Below are 22476 nucleotides of genomic sequence, written 5' to 3'. Positions count from 1 at the left end.
CCAGTCCAGGGCTCCTGCCAGTATGTTCACACCGCACTGGCCTTGCTGCCACCTCCTTGCCCCTCCTAGTAATGCTGGTGATGCCATGTTGGGTTAGCACCACCATCATCCTGACCTGTCAACCGCTACTGCCTGTGGTTTGTTCCAGCTTCACCCCTACCTTGAATCTGGGTGGCTGTTGGCAGAGTGGCTGGTATGAGCCCTAAATCTGTGTGCTCAGTGGGATGGAGACTATGGAACTGAAGCTGAATGACATCATCTGAGTGGTCCCAGGTCCCCCATCTGTAGTTACTATGCACACACACTTTTATTTCCATTACAGGTAGGTAGCCGTGTTGGTCTGCCTCCCCCCCCCCCCGTTCTCTCCAAGCGGAATGTGATAGGAAGAGAAGAGCGGCAAGATGTGCTCATTTGCCAGCCCCCAAAACATGTCACGCTTTGTCAGAAGAAGCAGGAAAGTTGCGCAATCTGTATAACAATGGAAACAGAAGAACTTCCTCTTCCATCCCAGAACTGATTTTGAAAGGAGGCAGCATATGAGAAAAGGAAACAGAGACGAAATTCTCAAGAACAGCTCTCAGGCACTGAATGTACAATTCACCCAGGCTATTTGAAGACCAAAGAATGGGAGATCTCCTATATCTCTGAAGAAGACCAAGAGGCTTAACCCTCCCTTGGCTCCAGAGGGATCCATTACATCTCTTGCTTCAGGTAAGGAAACTATATCTCTAGAGAGGTGGGGGATTAAATGACAAAATCATTGGATTTTGGGGTGGGAAAGAAAGGGCATTTCCCACGTGTTTGATGAACTGAACATTATTATAGGACAGCCTCCCCAAACCTGCTTCCTTCCAGATGTTTTGGACTACCATTCCCATCAGTGCCAATTGGGGAAGGCTAGGATAGCAGATCATTATACTCGGGAAAATGGAAGCTCCCTGCTTTGCCCTTTCAGGTACAGGAGGCAGGGAAGGAAAAGCAGAAAAACACACACACACTGTCCCGAGGTAAAGCACCGCCTTTCTTTCTCTGAAATGGAAGATGTAGCCTTTCATGGGAGCAACCAGCATACTAGTACTTGGTCCCATTTGTTCCACCCTGAAGCCCTTTCCTTGAGCTGATGATCAGAGGCACCCATGCCCTGCCCTGCCTGGCAATTCTTTGCCCTTGAGAAGTGCTCTTCAGTGGGCTGCTGGTGGGGACAGGCACAACACACATTTTCCAACCTTTTGTTTTGCCCAAATCTGGCAGATGGAAAAAGGTGTCTTAAAAAAAGTATTCTTAAAAAAACAAAACCCAAACACCCTTTTGTTTTGTCTACCATGAAACATACTTGAAACATTGCCTCTGGTTGAAGCTTGCTCTTGCACACGTCCATAGACATTTTTTTAAAAGGTGCATGTGCACAGGTGGAAAATATCTGTGTACATGCCCACAATGAATCTCAAGTTTCTGGAACTCACAAAGGGGTGGGGAAGTATTGGAATATAATATATATAAGATAAGAATAATATTGGAGAAAACTGGATATTGAAACCTGCTTAACCTAAATCATATATCCCAGTTTTACAGCGGCCCTTTAAAGTATGCTTCACGCAGAGTATACGCAGTCAGACGTTGACCTGGCTAAGAAAACACCACCAAGAGCGTAGGGTATTATCTCCCTTATATGAAACCCCTTACTAGCTGCACACTTGTAAAAGTATGCAGATGAAAATACAAACGGTTAGGTTTCTTTAACTGGAAAACAAACCTGACTCTAAAGAGACTTTAAACTAAAGATAAATGCTTTCTCTCTTAGCAATGTCATCTACCCACTTTCCAAACTTCCCACATAACTCCCATTCAACTACCCAATAATTAACAGTAAACTAGCTTTATAACTAAGCAACTCTCATACTAAGATTCAACTTGGAATCTCTTAAACTGAGAACAACTGAGAGAGTGATCTACTTAGAGATGAATCAAACTGAAAGATCTAACTAAGAGATACAGAAGGCTTTCTGACAGAGCCTTATATACAAGAAACAGAGCCCACGCCTGTGGGCAATTAACAGAAACACCGGCACCTGTTTCTCTTAAACAGACAGTATTTACATTAGACCGGCTCTAAAGTAACTTGACTATTCAAAAAATCCAACAGGAAGTCCTTACTGAAGGAGGGGACAACAACACACAGTGCAAATATACCCCATCAAGCACTGCCTGCTAATGTGGATGTGAAATATTGAGATTGATTTTAGAGCCATGAAATTGAAAGCACTCATATGTGTACAATTGGGGGGGGGGATGACACACACATGCATTCCAGCCAGAGAATTGGTACCCTGCCCTAAAAAAGAAAGGGATGGAGAAGAGACATAAAACAGCAGGGGGGTGAGGCAGATGGACCAGAAGATAAGCAGGTGGTGGTGTGTAATGTTGTGAATCCATTCATGTCATGCAGATTTCGGCAACCTTTTTCTAATAAAAGTATCATTCGCCAAATTAGGCCCATTTTACACTCCTATGAAACATATTAGAGAAATGTCTCTTTTCTGGTCCCTCTTTCTTTGGAACATAACTGTGCCCACATACAGGTTTCATACAGATGACTTGTTTGTTCAGCACTCATCCTGATTTCCTTGCTCATAGTTTACACAGTGGTTAGACTGTGTCCAGTCTTTATTGAGCATTGCTTCCGATTTGTTTTCAGGGCAATAAGCATTGATCCTGATAAGCCTGCAGGTCGTTTACATGTCTTCTCATTAGCCATTTGTTGATGCCACACTCCTAATGCACCTTCCAAGCAGCGAGAAGTCCCGTTTTCATTTGTTGTGCTAGGATGACAGAGCACTTTAATCTAGTTTAATCATGCAAAGTAAAATTCCTGCATGTCTTTGAATTCCCCACCCCCACCCCTGCAAAATGCTACAGGCTGGAGGCATCCAGAGTTTTGAAAAGAAGGAAAGTGAAGTCAAGGATAACAAATCTCCATAAACTCACAGTTAAACTGTAGGTCTGAGATAGTAAGTCAAACAAGCCAATTGCTTGAGTTCTGAGAATGGTTTAACAATCGACCCCTCTCCCTCTTCCCAGGGAACACTGGGAATTGTAGTTCCATGTGGGGAAATGGTTCCCCCCCCCAAACAACTCTGAGCACCCTGAACCAGCTACAGTTCCCACGATTCTTTGGGGGAAGCTACTAAAGTGTAGTAAATGTGCTTTAAATGTACGGTGCAGATACAACTAGGCGAATACAATGTCAGCAGGAGATCTGATCATGGGTCACCCACTTCATGACTAATATGATCTTGAGTGATCACAGGATTCTTTCCTCTCATCCCCACCCATGGAAGTTTCTCCATGAGTTGTGGCGAGAGTGAGAGTCCTTGTTTTATCTCCGTAGACCAGTTTCAGTCTGACCTGAAAAGAAACTGGAGCAGTTCTTTCTGGAGGTCATAATGATGAATCAGAGCAGTGGGGGCCCTGAGGCAAAATGCCCTGCTGCCTCTTTGATGGGGGTGCAAACTCCATAAGCAGTTCCCCCTGCCAGGCAAGCTGTACATGCTTCCAGATCTACCAACCCCCCCCCCCCCATGGCAAAGCTGGGTGGCAGAACGTCCCCACCCTCTCGCTGACCTGGCAGGAGGGGAAGTATTCTGCAGAGCTTTGCCACCAGCCCCTCTGCTCCTAGAGGCAGGGGAGACCAGAGTCAAAGCTGGGCAGCGGAATGGGGGTGATGTCATTTGGGGCATGCCTCCTGAGGCAGCTGTCTCATCCAGCCTCATGGGTGAGCCGGCTCTGAATCAGTCTTACATTAGAATGTAAGAATAGCATTGCTGACCAGGCCAGTGGCTCATCTAATCTAGCTGTTCACACAGTGGCCAACCAGATGCCCATGGGGAGCCTTCCAGCAACTGATATTCAGAAGCATAATGCCTCTGATAGCAGAGGAAGAACATAGCCATCATGCTTAGTAGCCCTTGATGAACATGGTTATCCTGCCATTTATTTGTGCTGACTTTGCCGGACAGTTTTAAAAGTCATTGGTGGTTTAGCACCAGGGGGTTTCACAGTGTCTTCTGGGGAATCCTAGCATTCCTTGAAAGCTGATTATGGTTTCTTGATTGAGAAGATCAGTAAAGGCAGACAAGCTTCCCTGACAGGTAACTTTCCTACCACTTTCAAGCTTCACCTATCATACAGTTACAGCAAAGGGTTCTCCGTTTTCTCAGAGAGGGCAAAATGGATGGCAAGTGCTCTACTTGGATTGGGCTGTTTGCTTATTCCAGCAGCCCTTCTCAACCCGGGGCCCTCTAGATATGTGTTATCGACTGCAACTCCCTCCTCCCCTAGTCATTGGCTATGCTGGCTGAGGTTGATGGGAGTTGTTGACCAAGACACCTGGAGAGCAGCAGGTTGGTGAAGTCTGCTCCAAAAACAAATAAGAGTTTGTGGCAGGTGTCAAACAAGGCAATGTAGGCAAGTGAGAGTTCATTGAACGTAACAAATTTGGAACCCCCGAGTTAGGTGGGAAGAGAGAAGTACCCTTGATTTACACTTTTACTCCCACCTTCAGCAGGTGACCCGGGAAGAGTGGCAACGTGAACAGGTACCAGGAAGTCAGACATCAGACAGCACGCAGCCCAAGGAGCGGGGCAAATATTCAGGGATAAACACAGATGAGAGGAACATGAGATGCTGCAGCATTGCCCTGGCTCTGAGCCTCTTCTCTTATGTTGTTGAAGCTCAGCGTGAGTTTTGTATTCATTGTCTCACTCTTCCCTCTCTTCCCCCCCTATTCTCCTTTAATTTCTTTTCTTTTCCCATGCTCCTCTGATGCCCGGTGTTCTGCTACAGTGCAAGGGTCGCAAACCTTTGGAGGCCTCTGAGAACATTTGGAATTTTGAGAGTGAAAGCTGTGAGCACCATCAACTCTGGTTGATTCTTTCCCCTTCCCACCCCCCACCAACAGATAGAAAAAGGGAAAGCACACACGTACACATGAGAGAAGAGAGAGAGAGAGAGAGAGAGAGAGAGAGAGAGAGAGAAAGAGAGAGAAAGAGAGAGAAAGAGAGAGAAAGAGAGAGAAAGAGAGAGAAAGAGAGAGAAAGAGAGAGAAAGAGAGTCTTTACTTTTCTATGAGATCTAGGTAAAAGTTGAATCCAGTAGAATTAAAATGGATCTTTGTGAATTTGCATGATTTTACACAATACCGGTATCCCACTGACCAACACATCAAATTAAAGCAGAGGTCACCAACTTTGGGGGTCTTCTGGGAACATTTGCAAACCAGAGAACCCATTGTGGTTACCACAAAGCAAAGCACATACTCTGTAGGCACATGCATATCTGCAAGCATCATATTGGCAACCACTGTGTTACACCAGGAGATGGAAACAGGGTGGACAAGGCTATGAAAATGAAGGGGTGGGGTTATTCAGACAGTAGATGACTCAGTGGCTCCAATTGATTTCAGTAGACATAGGTGGCTTCTATCTGGTAGAGAGAGGAGGGAGGAGGCAAAACCCAAATCATATCTAGAGACACGGAGGTCACCACGAGGTGATTTAGCTTGGACCCCTCATGTCATTCAAAGCATGCCCCTTTTCTTTCTCCCATACAAGGGAATGGGTGGCATTTACTACAGAGTAGAAATATAAATCATGGGACCCAGGTGGCGCTGTGGTTAAACCACTGAGCCTAGGGCTTGCTGATCAGAAGGTTGGCTGTTCGAATCCCTGTGACGGGGTGAGCTCCCGTTGCTTGGTCCCAGCTCCTGCCAACCTAGCAGTTCGAAAGCATGTCAAAATGCAAGTAGATAAATAGGAACTGCTACAGCGGGAAGGTAAACGGCATTTCCATGTGCTGCTCTGGTTCTCCAGAAGCAGCTTTGTCATGCTGGCCACATGACCTGGAAGCTATACGCCGGCTCCCTCGGCCAATAATGCGAGATGAGCGCGGAACCCCAGAGTCGGTCACGACTGGACCTAATGGTCAGGGGTCCCTTTACCTTTACCTTTAGAAATATAAATCACTGAATTGAGAGAAAACTTTAATTAGGAAGGGAGCAGAAATTCAATGTAGCCCACATTTAAAGTTGAACCTACCTGATCCACATTTTCTTAAACAACACGCAAACTAAAAAACAGCCATTCTTCAAAATCTATACTTCTCCAAATTCTGCAATTGCAATTCTCCAGGAAAGTAGTGTGCACAAAAAAGGGTAAAATCTGTTCAGAGAGAGCTATGTGTAGGTTCTCTTCAAGGATTCCTCTGAATCCACATGCAACATGATAAGAATCCATAGTCCTGAATCAAACCTAAGATGAAAGAAAGAAATTTTCTAATAAAGTGAAATTAATGGTTTTATGCTGGAGTCTCCCTCCAGAGTTCTTGTTTTCAAAGAGGACCATCTTAAGGACAGTTACAGAGTAACCTGATACCAGGGAGATTTATAAAAACAATACAAAAATCCAAGTTGATTACCTGTGGTTTGAATCAAGATTATGAATTTTCATCACATGGCATGTGTTAAATAGCGTACCAATGTCCGGTTGTTTGTGTTCTCAGCAGTAAAAGATCTGCTAGTCACCAATGAAACTATTTTGCTGTCCAGTTCTTTCTCCCGCTCCTCTCCATCTCCACCATCATTTAGGAATTTAGAATTATACTTCATACTTCACATGAAATTGACACTAGTCCCTGGAAGCTCATGCCATAATAAATGTGTGGTTCTTTAAAAGTGCCACAAGACTCTCCATTCTCAAGACTATGAGGCTAAGAGGAACATTTATGTTCCTCAAATCCATGAACAACCACCAAGAGATTAGAGAATGTATTATTCATTAACTGTTTGTTCCCTGCTTCTTTGGCTGTTCCCCAACACCAGTTTATATCCTTATGAATTTTTCCTTTCCTTTGCAGAGAAGTCACCTATGGAAACCCTTGACTGCTTCAGTGACTATGTATCACACACAGCCTGCACCTGGAATGAAAGCCGGGATGCAAGGAACTTTGTCAAGATGAAGCTTCTTCATAGTGACACATATCAGTGAGTGCCTAAGCTCTAATCCCCGAGGATAGGGAACCTGCACCCCTCCAATTATTGTTCAACTCCCATCAGCCCCAGCCAGCATGGCCAATGGCCAGGGATGATGGGAGTTGGTCCAAAATCACCTGGGGTGGGGAACAGGTACCCACACTGGTCTTATCCATTGCAGAATGATGAAAAGATAATGCTGGAGGCTGCTGGGCCTAAGTGCGGAGATGCTTGAGAAATTTGATATTTGCTAATCCCAATATGATCTGTGTCTCCCAGACTAATGTATGGATTCATTCACTTAGTTATCAACCATTTTTTGCACTTTCCAAGTGCTTCTGTGCAGTTCTTGGCTCAAAAACTCTTTAAAAAATTCTATATTTTGAGAGACCGGGGGGGGGGAGAGAGAGAGAGAGAGAGAGAGAGAGAGAGAGAAGTTTCAAAATGAGTATTTTAGATAAATCCAAACTAGGTAAAGGTAAAGGGGCCCCTGACCATCAGGTCCAGTCATGTCCGACTCTGGGGTTGCGGCGCTCATCTCACTCTATAGGCCGAGGGAGCCAGAGTTTGTCCGCAGACAGCTTCCGGGTCATGTGGCCAGCATGACAAAGCTGCTTCTGGCGAACCAGAGCAGCACATGGAAACGCCGCTTACCTTCCTGCCGGAGCGGTCCCTATTTATCTACTTGCACTTTGATGTGCTTTCGAACTGCTAGGTGGGCAGGAGCTGGGACCGAGCAACGGGATCTCACCCCGTTGCAGGGTTTCGAACCGCCGACCTTCTGATCATGGGTTCAAATTGCAAGAAAGGGGGCTGAAACTAAACACTGGGAAGGGATTTCCTTGTGGTGCCCACAGTGGAACAGGCTGACTTGGAAGGTAGCGTGTTCTCCTTCCTTAGATGTTCTAAAGGAGTGGCTGGCTGGATTCCCTGCATCAGCTGGCAGTTGGTCTTGACTCCCTGAGTCCTCTTCCAAATGCAGGATTCCAAAATACATTTCAAAATGTGTAATTCAATACATATTCTTCAAGGAAGGAAGTTGTGGATGAATGCAGAATTGGGATGGGGCAGACCGATGGGTAAATACATGTGAAAATGGCATGGACCAGAAATAGACAGATTCACCCATCCCTCAGGTTGCTCTCAGGGAAAGAGCGTCTCCTCCTTGCCACAGTCTCCTGCCCTGCACCTCATTAAACAAATTGTCTGTTTAATGAACATGCCTTTTAATGAACATGCTGAGACCAGGAGGAGGGGCAACGTATGCAATCATACTCCCCTCTGCACATTCTTTGTAACGTGCAGGAAGGGGCTATGGTCCCTTTATGGGAGAGGAAAAAATAGCAAGAGGATGGTTTTGTTAGGCGTGGGGGGCACTTCTCCAGAAGATGAAGTGGTGATGTTTCTTTCCATTTTCCATCTTCCTCTTCTGTGTTCCTTTGAAAGAGGAACTGAACCTTAACTTAGCCTGACAAGGGGAAGAAAAGGAAGGAGTGGTTGTTAAGAGTAAGAGGAGGTGGAGGCCAGCAGGATATTGAGACATGTAGATGACAGTCGGTATGGTGTAGTGGTTAGAGTAAAGGACTGAGACCTGGGAGTAAAGGTAAAGGTAAAGGGACCCCTGACAGTTAAGTCCAGTCGTGAACAACTCTGGGGTTGTGGCGCTCATCTCGCTTTACAGGCCGTTTGTCTGCAGACAGTTTTTCCGGGTCATGTGGCCAGCATGACTAAGCCGCTTCTGGCGCAACGGAACACCGACACCAGAGCAGTGCACGGAAACGCCATTTACCTTTCTGCCGGAGCGATACCTATTAATCTACTTGCACTTTTTGGCATGCTTTTGAACTGCTAGGTTGACAGGAGCTGGGACCGAGCAACAGAAGCTCACCCTGTTGCGGCGATTCAAACCGCCAACCTTTTGATCGGCAAGCCCAAGGCTCAGTGGTTTAGACCACAGCGCCACCCACGTCCCTTGGGACCTGGGAGACCAGAGCTCAAATCCCCCACTCACCCACAAAGCTAACTGAGTGGCATGGGCGTAGGCAAGATTTATTTTAGGGGGGCAGGCTTTATGTTGTAGGGGCAGATCTGTGATGCAATTGGTCAGTTAGTTAAATATTATTTTTTATTTTCTTGATTTGGAGGGGGTAGCTGCTCTCCTGCACCCCCCTGGCTATGTCCACACTGCGTAGCCTTGGTTCCAGTCATTGTTGCTCAGCCTAACCTACAGTACCTCTCAAGATGGATGGGAGGATAAAACAGGGAGGTGATGAGAGCAATTCACGCCACCTTGAACTCCTTGGGCAAGCACCTTCAGTGTACTCTCTTACCAACCTTTTCCAGCTAAACAATATTTTTCTGGGCAGATCTCACAAGCAGAGAATTGTGCCCCATGTTAATTAAGGACAGGAGCAGAGGTGTAGCGATCTGGAGTCACGGGGGTTTGAAGAAGCATTACTATTTCTGCAGCAGGGGCCCTGAAAGCTCCATGTCTTCAGGGTCCTAGAGCCACCCTATCAGCATGAAAGGGGAAGTTTTTTTGTCACTGAGAAGATGTCTTCTTCTCCTTTGTGCTGATTGGAGACAATAAGAGTGAAAGGAGGTGAGTTTGCCATTGAGTATTGGCTCCAAAGGTCACTCTGGAGAAGGCGAGCAGTAACTCTGTATGTTCGAAAGTCAAGCATTTAGAAACGCGAAAAGCACATGATCCCTTAGTTTCAAGAGAAAGGTGTGCAGGTTTTGTTACACACAATGGAACTTCAAGCAGAACAAAACTTAAGTCTCTCTGAAATAAGATATTGGAACACTCCAAATCATTTGTAGATCTAGCTGAAAGGCACCACATGGACAGCTGCATTGATCATTATAATGAATCCGTAATTATTATTATTGTATAAGTATAAGATTGTTGTATATCTTAGAAGGTTGTATTACCTTAGAATGTGGCATTGCTGTGACTATCATGAAGGAACCCAGCTCTGGGTGGGAGGAAGTGCCTTTTCTATGTTTGAAACACTGGGGCAGGATGTCTATGGTCCCAAGATCCCCCCTCAATCCTGTTAGCTTACATGGCCCATTTTTTTTAATAGAGCTGTAACAAGCATTGTGTATTATCAGACTCATTCTCTGGGACTCTGGGTTGTGAATGAATGCTTGTAGAATTAACAGTTTGCTGTTACCAGCAAATAAAACAAGGCTTTCTGGTGCTTATAGGAATAACCTCACACAGATGACATGTCATTCTGAAGAGGAAGATTCACAGATACATTGGAGCTGCCACAAAAACCAGACAATTTTCAATGTCTGGTTGAATAATATCTTCATTTTCAAACCAGATCAGGAACTGAAAGTCCAGGTGAATGTCAGCCTCTTTGATAATGGTATGTACTCACGTCTCCCAGAAATGTGAAATGTGGACTCATGAATTTGTCTAACAACAACAACAACCATAATTTATTTATACCCCGGCCATCTGGCTGCGTTTCCTCAGCCACTTTGGGCGGCTCCCAACAGACTATTAAAAACATGACAAAACATCAAACATTATGGTATGCACTGAAAAGCACAGGGTGTAGCAACCTTGGGGAAACTAAATAGATCTGTGCCTTGATGGGAGACCACCCAAGAGCTCTTTGTATCAGCCTTAAATCCCATGGAAGAAAGGTGGGAGTGGGAAATAACATTACAACAACATTACATTAAATGTCTAGGTTAATGAATGATAACCCCTCTAGCCCCCACTGTAACCTTTCCACAACCCCATCAGGATGAAACAAAAATAGATTTTGGGAGGCTCATTTTAAATCTGAATGTTCTGAGAGCCCAAGTAGACATTTGATGAAGATATGGCCTTCTGAGTCTCTGCTGAACATTGAAATCAGGGATGGAGAACCTTTAGTGGCAAGGATGTTATTGGACTCCAACTCCCATCAGCCTCGGTCAGAAAGAAAGGGTAGCTTAAATCATAGCTGTCAAGTTTTCCCTTTTCTCGTGAGGAATCCTATTCGGCATAAGGGAATTTTCCCTTTAAAAAGGGGGAGAACTTGACAGCTATGGCTTAAATATTTCCATCCTTCTGATTCTTCTCACCCTGAATTATTTCCTTTCAGTTGTTAAGAACCCACTTCTTCCCACCAAATCATGCCCTCACACTGTTTTGGAGACATTCAGTAGAACTGCAGGCTCCTAGAAGTTGATATCAGTCATATCCTGTTCTGCAGCGTGCCAAATCTCATATGGAGGATGTGGCAGTGGGCTTAATTTAGTAAAAATCTTGGTGGTCTAGGGCAGCCACTGATGGTGATGTGGAAAGGTTAGAGTGGGGTCAGAGGGGTCAGAACAAGCAGTGTCCCATCTAGGCCACAGGTAGCCAATGTAGTCCCATCTAGATGTTAGACTCCAACTCCCATCATCCCTGGCTATTGGCTACGCTGGCTGAGACTGATGAGACTTGGAGTTCAACAACATCTGGCAGGCACCACGTTGGCGACCTCTGAAGCAAGTGGAGTCACTTTCAGGAAATCCTTTGGTTCAGGAAAGTGCAGCAGAGGGCATTCAGGTTCATGTACAGCATGTACCCAGCCTCCCTCCCCAAACCATTAACAGGTCTGCTTAGGCACAAACTCAGTGGCTTGGAAAGAGCAGAATCCAGGCCAGGTGCTATTACAAGGAAAAGGATTAGCAACTATTAGTCCAGTCCAAGAGCAAGGACCAAAGTTCAAGAGATTGAGATTAGCAGTAGGAATTCCAAGGCTGCACAGGAGTTGCAAAGTTGTTGATAACTAAGACACCCTGACACTGGGAAACAAATTAATGCACATAGTGTGCTAGAACTTCTATGTCTTCGTTCATTCCACAGGAGATAACTGAACCTCTCAATTTATTGTAATTTAGCAGTTTCACATTGGCACCTCTTTGTAATGTAAAAATATTTGAAATATCATTAAGTTAGACTTCTAAAGCTGACACAATCAGTGTTTTGTTGGTGAAGACATCGATCAATAGACCTTGGGCCTTGACTGAATGTCAACTAAACCATCTTTATTGCTTTCTTGAATTGATCCACAAGCTGCAATCTTAAGCACACCTCCTGGGTGGGAAATTCCACTGAAACCAATTGCCTTCTGTTCCAGTTATGAAGAAATGAAGATTTATTTATTATACTTTGTTAGATCCTTTATAAAGCAACTTCTCTAAGCATTGTACGGATCAGTTAACATACCTGTACAATGCTTGTAGGACAATTGCAGAGTAAATCTTTAAACTCTGAGAGCCATGCAGAAGACAGGGACTAAAATTAGGTGGTCTTAAAAGACTTGCAGAGAAGGAAAGGTTTGTAGCCTGACATTGAAAGAATAACAACATAGATGGCAAGTGACTTTCCCTATGGGGAGCATTCCATAGCCAGAGGGCCACCACCAAAAAGGCCGTCTCTGAACTTCAGATTGAGGGAATGCGTAGAGAAAGACATTCTTAGGTACAGTTAGCAGTAGGTACGGTAGATATAAGAAGAGGCATTCTGTCAGGTACCAAGCAGGTACCATAGGCAGATCTGGACCTTTCCACCTGAGCAAAGATTAACCTGTGTTTTTCATTATTCACTCTTCCAGTACGACCTCCTCCACCCCATGTTCGAGATGTTGTTGTCACAGAGGATGGTGACTACCTATTGGCTTGGGAAGCAGGAGGTGGAACAAATAAAAGACATTGGCTGGATGGAGCCCTGAACTTTGAAGTGACCTACAAAAGGCGCTGGGAACTCTGGGAGGTACCTATGACCATTTTGAGAGTCATGCCAACATTTCTGTCTGCACTTAGTCATGCAGTGGTTAATACATTATTATTATTATTATTATTATTATTATTATTATTATTATTATTATTATTTTCAGAAAAAGCAATCACAAAATATTATACTACAGTACACAAGAAGTGTATTCAATACCATTAGTAGAAGTGCTGACTGATTTCCAAAAATTAAGAGTTTTAAACGGAGTACAGAAGGTAGCACTATGGAATTCACTACCCCAAGATATAATGACTACCAACTTAGATGGCCTTAAAATGGATTTAAACAAATTCAAAGAGGATGAAGCTATTAGTAGCTTGCTAGGCATGATGTCTCTCTGTACTCCCTCCAGTATCAAAGGTGATAGGCCTCTGAATACCAGTTGCTGGAGAGAACAAGCATTGGGAGTGCTGCTGTGATGAGCTCTCACTTTTGGCTTCCTATAGGCCCCAAAGCTGGCCCTGAGTGGCTGGAGTATAGAGTATATGATATATGGCATCCCCCTGCTTGACAATGGAAATGTATTTATCTTTCTTTCCCCTCCTCTATGCAAATACCTCTCTCTCCCTTGCTAGGACTCCACCTCTATCTTGATGTCAAACACCTCCAAATGCCTTTTCCTCCACGATGACCTTGTGCCTGGGAGCCCCTATGTTGCTCGTGTCCGAAGCATACCAAGACAAGGCGGTGGTCTTGTTGGCCGGTACAGTAAATGGAGCCGCAAAGTCTATTGGGAGACACCGAAAACATGGAAAGGTAATGCTGCAAAGAGATGGTTCTTCCTTGTGGGCATGGGTGTATGTTCTAAGCTGCTGGAAGAGCTGCAAGCCAGTTAGATAAGATTTATGATGGAAGATTACCTCTGGATGAGTTGCACTCGGTTGTTCAAATACTCTGGATGCTCTTGCACATGCATGCCTCATCGCTGTTCTTCTGCCCCAGTGATGTAGGCACCCATGGTGTCGGGCAGCCTTTCCCAGCTTGGTGCCCATCATCAGCTTTGTGTTTGTTATGCCATTAAGCAGCTTGTGAAGAAGCTTCAAGTTTTGCACTGAAATGAAGCTAAGATTTGAGACACACCCAGACATTTTGATCACTCTTGGAAAGAACTCCATGATGCTGGTGGTTCACTTCAAAACATGATGGCACGTCTGTTGGAGTTAACCTGTACCTGTCATGACCCCAGAGTCCAGCAGAAATCAAGACTCAAGGTCATGGGCTGCAAAGTCTACAGCTAAGGAACCTGACCAAGTGCAGAACTCTGAGTCTGCTGCTGGAGATCAGGAGACACCTGAGCCATAAAATCATGTCTCCAGACGATGCTTATAATGACTGGGTCTGCTCTCAACCTTTCTTGGAGCATGTCAGAGGCTGTAAACTCTGATCTGCCTTGTCCATGACATCCAGTATTGGACCAGGAGGTGATGGTACCTTCAGCTGTGCCCACTCTAAATAACAAGGATAGACTTAGCCTATTGCATAGAAGGCTTCCCTCACATTTACGGTACTAACCTACTTCCCATCTTATTGTTCCATGCACCTTAATTCAACAAGTAGTGAGGACTCCAGGGATGCATTGTGTACATAGTTTCTGTTTCCTTTGGAATTAATTCATTGGATGCTCCTTGACCTTTGGCCTTGGTGTCTGGGTCTGGTCTAGCAATATTTGGGGGACCCAGGCTCCCCATTTCTGATCTACTCATTGGTGGCTTTCACAGAGTTAATTTGCACTGGTGCCTTCTCTGCAGGACAGCCCCTATTTCTGTCTTGATCAATGAAGTGTTTTGTGTTATATAGTTTGGTTTGTCTTCTTTGAGAAGCCTGATATTTAATGGATCCTCTTTTTCATTTCTAGCTGCACTTCTTACCAAATCCCTCCTCAATGTTCCTTTCCTGTGTTAGCTTTTGCCAAGCTCTGCATGACCCTAGACAGGACTTATTCTTTCTGGTTTCTCCCATTAGATGGTGCAGAAGCTCAGCCCAAGAACCTCCGCTGTCTATTTAATGGCATTGATCAGCTAAATTGCAGCTGGGAGGTGCGTCAAGAGGTCACCAGCTCAGTCTCATTCACACTCTTCTACAAAGCCAGCCCAGAAACAGGGTGAGATTTTCTGTATGAAGCAAAAATACCTCCAAATATTCTTCCCCTTTTCTAAAACTTAACTCCCTCTTGTTGTATCTTCCTTGTTCCTAGAGAGAAGGAATGCTCTCCAGTCCTTCAAATGGAGCTGCCTTCCACCCGATATGTCCTGCAAAGCTGTGAGATCAATGTCACCAACCCCGAGAGGATAAGCCAATATCTTGTGACTGTGCGGCCAAAAGAGGAAGAGAAAGTGATGGAGGCAGCGAAACACAGTAAGGCCCCTTTAGAGTCCACAAAGCTTAACGCTATGGGGCACATGTGGGCTCCTATGAGGCTTTGCTTTGTGACTTACCTGGGGAATGTCACCGGTATGCAGTCATGAAGAAGCAAATGTGAGGATAAGACAAAGTCACGTGGCCAAACCCAGTGCCTCTTACAGGCAGACCAAGTGAGGGCCAAGACTCTGAAGGGAAAAGGGAACCTTGTGGGAGCTGAGCAAGTCTGGATCTGGTCCATAGCTGAATGGAAGACCCTTGTCCCACCATGGAGGGAACATGGGTTATAATGCCATAAAATGAATTAGCAGCCCCTTGGGGTAGCACAATTCAAGAGACACTCCATAAGGAAAGAAGCACATCAATCTGAGTCTCTGAGGATGCTTTTGGGGTTGCCACTTCTCCAAGGGAGCTGGCTCTGCATCCTCGTCCCTCAGTGAAGTACTAGGGGCTCCTGGGCGGTACACTCCTGCTTTGCTTGGGCTCACCCTGACCTTACCCTCGCAAATACTCTTTAACAGGTTAACAAGAGATAGGTTTCTATTCTTGATGCATCCTTTGTTTCCCAGTCAAGGCAGGCCCACCTTTCAAGCTGTCTGTGTCAACCCAGGACAACCAGGAGCACAGCCTCAAATGGGAAGTCAGGAATTCGACTCTGCGAATTCCAGAGACATATCAAATCTCATACTGGAAAACCGGAAAGCCTTCGGAGGTGAGCAGTAAATAAATTGCGCTGCCCAATAGTTTGAGAAAAGCAAAGTGTTATCTCTTCCCTCATTTTTCTCCTCTTTTCTCTTCTCAGGACCATTTGGGCAACAGTGACGACACATGGTTCACCTTCCCCTCAGAGTTGCTGGAACAGGACACAAGTTACACAGCAAAGGTGCGGGCAAAAGTCCGTGGTTACACGTATGACGGTCCATGGAGTGAATGGAGCAAGGAAATTGAGTGGACAACACTCAGGGGTAAGCCACAAATGGAGTTTCCAAACAAGGGCTCTAGTCCACCTTTCTTCTCTAGGGGAAAAGGTTCTGTTGCTGTCTTCAGAAGGTGATATGCTGAAGGGTTGGTATGGACAGGCACATGCTGAGCAGAGGCGTAGGAAGGGTGGTACGGTGGGTGTGGCCGCCCCCGGTGTCATGACTGAGGGGGGTGGCAAAATGGCAGGTGAGTGGGCGGCACACCTTGTGCCTGGCGGCAGCAGCTCTTCTAACCCGGCAGCAGACAATAGCCCTCCTCAACCGTGGCGAGGCGCACGTGGCCACAGCAGCTATTGCAGAGAGCAGGAGGAGAGTGAGCAGCAGCTTCCCCGCCTCTCTCCTACCCTGAACTGTGGTGTGTGGGAGGGCAGCCTCCATGCCCCACCCCCCTCAGGAGAATGCCCTGCCCTGGGCAGAGCGGGCATAAGCTCTGCCGCTGATGCTGAGGGCACATTGCAGTAGTCCAATCCGGAAGTCTGCTTGGGTGCATCTAATGTTTTCCCTGGGTGTGACTTCTTAAGAACACTTGAAGCGAAGGCAAGGCTGCTTTGATTACAAAGTCAGTTTTCAAATTTGCTTTAACTTTCCTTTCAGTTGATCTCTCAGCATTCTGACGATGTTGCAATCTTCTGTTTGGTTTCAGTTGTGCCTCCTTGGAGCATTATACTGATTGCAGCAGTCTCTGTCATTGTGATGATGGCAGGCATGTGCTTTTGCCATAGTTATCTTCTCAGGTAAGCATGTGTTGCCTGTTGTCTTTGTCCATGGAGTTTTCTTGGCAGGGATACTGGAGTGGCTTGCCAGTTCCTTCTCCAGGTGGATCACGTTTAGTCAAAACTCTCCACTATGACCTGTCCATCTTGGGTGGCCCTGCATGGCATAGCTCATAGCTTCTCTGAGTTATTCAAGCCCCTTCACCACGACAAGGCATTGATCCATGAAGGGGATCAAACCTATCCATTCTTAAGGAAATCAGCCCTGAGTGCTCCCTGGAAGGACAGATCGTGAAGCTGAGGCTCCAATACTTTGGCCACCTCATGAGAAGAGAAGAATCCTTGGAAAAGACCCTGATGTTGGGAAAGATTGAGGGCACTAGGAGAAGGGGACGACAGAGGACGAGATGGTTGGACAGTGTTCTCGAAGCTACGAACATGAGTTTGACCAAACTGCGGGAGGCAGTGCAAGACAGGAGTGCCTGGCGTGCTATGGTCCATGGGGTCACGAAGAGTCGGACACGACTAAACGACTAAACAACAACAACAAGCATGTGTTGCAAATGGGTTGGGCATCTGGATACATTGGCACACAATAGTGGAGGAGAGGGTGGGCCACATGGTGAACAGTCCATAGCATACAGCTGTTCGTTATGTGGACTGGGTATTTTCTTTTAACCACACCTCTGTAAATATTCCAGAATATATATTTGCATTGGTGATGCATTGCACATGGACAGCTCAGAATTTGTTAACATCCACAAAGAGGAGTGTTCTCCACCCTTTCTGCATCTACAGTATGTACGGTATATACGTGCAGGCTATGCTGGGTGGCATAGTGTCATGGCAGTGCTATTATTATTTGTATTGTGCAAAGTGAGCAAGTGGAAACTCTTCTTGGTCTGACTGACGTTGCTTTAATGTCTTCATTACAGGAAGAGCAAGAATTGGAAGGAAGCCATCCCACACCCTCCCAAGACGCTTCTTCTCCCAAACCTTTTCCCGGTGAGAGAGATTTCCTTTGGACTGGTATTAGCATCTCTGCTTCTGCCTTGCAAAAGTGTAGTGGGCTTCTTTGTTTGAAGGCATTCCTTCTGATACTTTTTTTGTATCGAACCATCTTCCATGAGATACTTCAGCACTGTGTGTTTGGCCTTGGTCAAGGTCCAAGGACATTAAGGCTCTCCCATGTGGGTGACCAATTTCAGGTCCATGTCACTTCTGACTGATTCACCCCAAGTCTGCTTCATTCCATTTCCACATGTAAAAAAAATATCCACATGAACAACTGCATTTAAATCCATATTTTCAAAACCATGCATTTAAAACACTCTTATACTACTTTAAACAGTTGTGGCTTACCTCAAAGAATCTTGGGAACTCTAGTTTGGTAATGGTGCTCTTAGGAGAATCTTGGGAACTCTAGTTTGGTAATGGTGCTCTTAGGAGAATTCTCTCAGAGCTATAATTCCCAGCACCTTGAACTAACTACAGTTCCCAGGAGTCTTTGGGGAAAACCATGACTGTTAAAGTGATATAAAAGTGCTTTCAATGTATGGTGTACATGTTGTTTTGAAAAAGCAAAGATATTTTGATACTTTTTTTGAGCCAAGATTTGCACTGGAACAGTCTGGGAATGTGAAACATAGGAAATTCCCTTCTATTAGAGTCAAACCATTGTTCCACCTAACTGATACACAAGGTAGGATCTGAATGAAGATGAGACCAGCTGCGTATGGGCACTAAGCCAGCACACAGGTGCCCATGAGAAAGCAGGAATATGCAGGTGCTCTGTATCACTAAAGCACTTGGGACATGGTCTCACCCGCAAACATCCTGTGTTTAACTTGTACCATGCATAGTGTCACTTTCGTTCCAGCTCTTTCCTTACACTGCTCTTGTGTCCTTGTGTCCTTTCAGAGACTAGAGTTGCTAAATGGCTCACAGGACAGTAGTAGCCAGAGCTCTGGGGAGGAAGTAAACAGCTGTACGTTGGAAAGGTGAGTGCATCTAAAGGAAGGACACACTGCATGTCCAAGGCATTCTCAGGAAACTAGCTGGTATGTTTCCCGGCCATGTATACACTAAGGTAGCAATCCTATACACATTTATCTGGGAGTAAGCTCTGTTTAACTCAGCGGGGTTTCCTCTGAGCAGATAGGCAAAGAATTGTACTGGTTTCGGTCCCTCTAATTAGCTGCTTCATGTTCACTAGCAAGCCAACAACGGCTCAGAAAGTGGGCACATAGAAAGAAGCCACAGACCATTGGTCCATCTAGTTCAGTTTTGTCTAATTGTCAAGCAGCACCCCCTCTATTTCAGGCAGGGGGCAGTCTCAGCCCTACATGGAGATGTTGTGGGCAAGGGTAGATTTAGAGCCATGCGCATGCACTGGCTGCTGAGCCAAGGGGGCAACATCTCAAAGCCTAGTAAGCAAGGTGCTGGGCTGTGGGAAGGAGGTGTTGGGCTCTGACAGGGTCTTAGAGAGTCCTCCCAGCTCCTTCTGAAAGCCTAGTTAGTGTTTTCCCAGCTTTGGGAAGGAGGTAGGAGGGCTCTAGGACCATGCCAGAGCCCTCATGCCTCCTTCCAGAGCCACACACTGCCTTACCCACTTTTGGGAAGGCAATGCAAGGACTGGGTGTGTGCGCACCAAATTTTGGCCTCGCACGGGGTGCCTTAGTACCCAAGTCGGCCACTAGCTGGGGATTGAACTTGGGGCCTTCTGCATGCAAAACAGATGCTCTGGCTCTGAGCTATGGCCTGATAAGACAGGTTTCTTGATCCCAGCATCTTCAGATTAATTCCTCCTCAGGCTTCCCTCTCAAGAGAGTTGGTGCATAGGAGGATGCCATAGCTGTCAAGTTCTCCCTTTTTAAAAAAAGGGAAATTCCCTTATGCTGAATAGGCTTCCTCATGAGAAAAGGGAAAACTTGACAGCTATGGAGGATGCTGAGGTGGGACTTGCATGTATGCCCCTTCCCATTCCCCACATTTAGTGTACACACACTCAGGCAAATGCTTGAGTAGGGGTATTGTCTTGGAGTAACCTGTTTGGGTGGGAAAATCTCCCTTTACTGACTAACATCCTTCACTTATTTCCTCTGCTGCAGCCAGAGGCTGGTTAGTCACCCAGAGCCTCTTGAAGCCTCCAGTTCAGGGAAAACATCGCCACATTCCACTGCCTTCCAGCATGTGAAAGGAACAGAACCTCCTGTGGCCAATGCCGGCCAATTTTTGGATCAGCCCGACAAGCCACCCTGTAGCCACAAGGCTCGGAAGTTTGATTTTGATGGCCCATACTTACTCTTCCCATCAGAGTCCTCTCCGCCTGAGAACCAGAAGGACTCAGAAGTTGCCTCTTTGGAAAGGAAGGAGACGTCTGTGGCTCCGCAATTTGTGGGACTGCCTCGTTGCTCTAGTTTCCAGCAGCTTCCACCTGTGGGGAAAGAGGAAGAGCCACCAGCATCTCCTGTCTTCGTCCGAGAGCAGGAGAAGCAACAACTTCTCCAAAGGCAAGAAAGCCGAGTGGCAAGTGACAGGTTGGAGAAGGAGGCAAATGAAGGTTTGAGGTCACAAAGTCTTACTAGAACGAAGAACCACGGTCGAAACGAGTCCTTAGACTACATTGCCACAGAAGATCTATCACTAACTAAAGAGAGGGACTTCTTGTTCCCCTCACCTCTGTTGGCCTCAAAGGCCAGAAGCCTTCTCTGTTCTGGGATGGCCACAGCTGCCTCACAATTGACCCCAAACAGGGATGATATCTCAAGGTCACAGCTGGTCCAGAAGAAGGAAGCAGGTCCTGGGCACCCAGCTAATGTTCCAGTCATGTCCCAGGACTCATTTAGTGACTACGTCACCAGCATGCCCCAAACCCCAAGATCTGTGCCAAAGGAAGGGCTTCCTTTCTCCCCAGATGAGCCTAAACACAAGGGCTTCCTTTTATTCCACCCTGGTGGCAACAGTAGCCCAGTTTTATTAAGCCAGGTAGGGGAATACTGTTTCTTCCCTGGCTCCATGACCATGGCGGAAGCCTCTAAGAGTCAAACAGGATCAGAAGTTAGTCAGAAAGGCACCAAGCCTCTCTGTGAGGACAAACATTTTGGGAACAAGCTGCAGAGCACCCCTGCCCTCTGCCAAGACTTAAGAGTGGGTCTGCCTCACGCACACGCATGAACATCATTCTGTTGTCTTTCCTTTTGTCACTAGTATTGAGCTTTCCTCCCATTGTGAAAAGCAGAGGGGTGTGTGTGTGCTTGTGTGTGGTCCCTTCCAACTCTACATCGGAATGGCAGTAGGGACAAGAGCCCCCTCCTCTCACAACACAGACCTGTTTGCCCTGAAAAGGGATCTGTCTGTTTCAGTGTCTCCCCAGTTCTCATTTTTTCCCCAGTCTTCAGTTCTCCGCAGCTTCAAATCAACATGTGATTTATTTATGTATTTTTTAAATGTCCTCAGGAAAATTCATCAGCATTTTAGTACAAATCCCCCCCATACAGTATACACATTTTTATGCCATTTTGCCTAATGCATACATTTTTGCAGAGCATTCTGTTTGTCATTTTCAGATAGATAGATAGATAGATAGATAGATAGATAGATAGATAGATAGATAGATAGACAGAAGGATGGCTGTGTTTCAGTTTCCGTATTGCTCTGGAAAGTGTGGATTAAGTACATTTGCCTTCAAAGGTGAATTGAATTGAATCTCTCTCCTCCTCCCCCCACTGCCCCGTCTCCCTCTCCTTTCATGTCAGCTATTTATGTATTTATTTTTAAAAAGCAAGCCTGTCAAGGCTAAATATTAATAGTGCCGTATCTAGTTTGGCAAAATATTATTATGTTTCAGAAAATGTATAGCAAAAATAGCAAAGATAAACATTCAGGGACTCGTCCTGCCCACTGAATTCCCAAACATGCAAACCCCATAGGATAGAAAAGATAAAATGTTTCTCTCTCTCTCTCTCTTCCTGGAGGCCATTGCTCCCCTATCACAAACTGGAGCCTCTCTGGGGAAATTTTTTTTCTTTAATTCTGGCCGCTCAGCTTTATATTGTTGCATGCCACCTCAACTTCTGAGTGGTGAGAGATTCCAGGGGTTCCAGGCACTATGTACCCAGGGCTAAGGCTCTTTGGAATGAGGAACAGTGGAGATTGCAGTGTCGTTAGGACATATGGTTTACTCATAAATATATACAGTGCTCTATTTTTTCAGAAAATAAGGTGCCAGTCCTCATCTGTAGGAGCATTGTGGTTGTTCCCCAAGATGGCAAGTTAGAGCTGGCATTGCAGGACATTGGACCAGATGGGGTCTCTTCCAACTTTACAATTCTATGATCCTATGAGGCTCATTTGCCAAAAGCAAGAATTTAAGCATGTAGTGTCTTCAGCTCAGTGGCATATTATGCCACTGTGGCATATTCTGCGCATAGAGATTCCAAAGGTGTCTTCTGTTTCAACTTTTAAACACCTCCTGAAAACTTTTCTATTTCCTTTGGATTATGCAGGAAGTTAAGAGTACATCTTTCCATAATAGGGATCTGATTTCTGATTTTAATATTTTTCTGTCATTTTTATTGTATGGTTTTATGTATAATTGTTGTAAACCACTCA

The 22476-nt window shown here is 45.6% G+C and overlaps 1 protein-coding gene across 1 annotated transcript; it reads left to right on the top strand.

The window, feature by feature from the left end:
* Window positions 1-495: 495 nt before the first annotated feature.
* CSF2RB (colony stimulating factor 2 receptor subunit beta) lies at window positions 496-21039 on the top strand. Its single transcript, XM_035128313.2, has 14 exons — window positions 496-711; window positions 4562-4736; window positions 6910-7036; window positions 10238-10404; window positions 12634-12791; window positions 13388-13568; window positions 14775-14913; window positions 15007-15167; window positions 15740-15882; window positions 15973-16135; window positions 16794-16884; window positions 17799-17868; window positions 18784-18863; window positions 19974-21039. The coding sequence occupies exons 2-14, from the start codon at window positions 4676-4678 to the stop codon at window positions 21037-21039; spliced, it is 2607 nt and encodes an 868-aa protein (XP_034984204.1). The 5' UTR covers window positions 496-711; window positions 4562-4675.
* The last annotated feature ends 1437 nt before the right edge of the window (window positions 21040-22476 follow it).

This window comes from Zootoca vivipara, chromosome 10, assembly GCF_963506605.1.
Source record: "Zootoca vivipara chromosome 10, rZooViv1.1, whole genome shotgun sequence".
Lineage (NCBI taxonomy): Eukaryota > Metazoa > Chordata > Lepidosauria > Squamata > Lacertidae > Zootoca > Zootoca vivipara.
This window is presented reverse-complemented; position numbering and strand designations above follow the sequence as displayed.

Coding starts and splice junctions, on each gene's coding strand:
- CSF2RB (XM_035128313.2), top strand. CDS start 4,676: ATGAGATGCTGCAGCATTGCCCTGGCTCTGAGCCTCTTCTCTTATGTT. Junction 16,136..16,793: donor TGAGTGGACAACACTCAGGG/GTAAGCCACAAA, acceptor GTTTGGTTTCAG/TTGTGCCTCCTTGGAGCATT. Junction 18,864..19,973: donor AACAGCTGTACGTTGGAAAG/GTGAGTGCATCT, acceptor CCTCTGCTGCAG/CCAGAGGCTGGTTAGTCACC.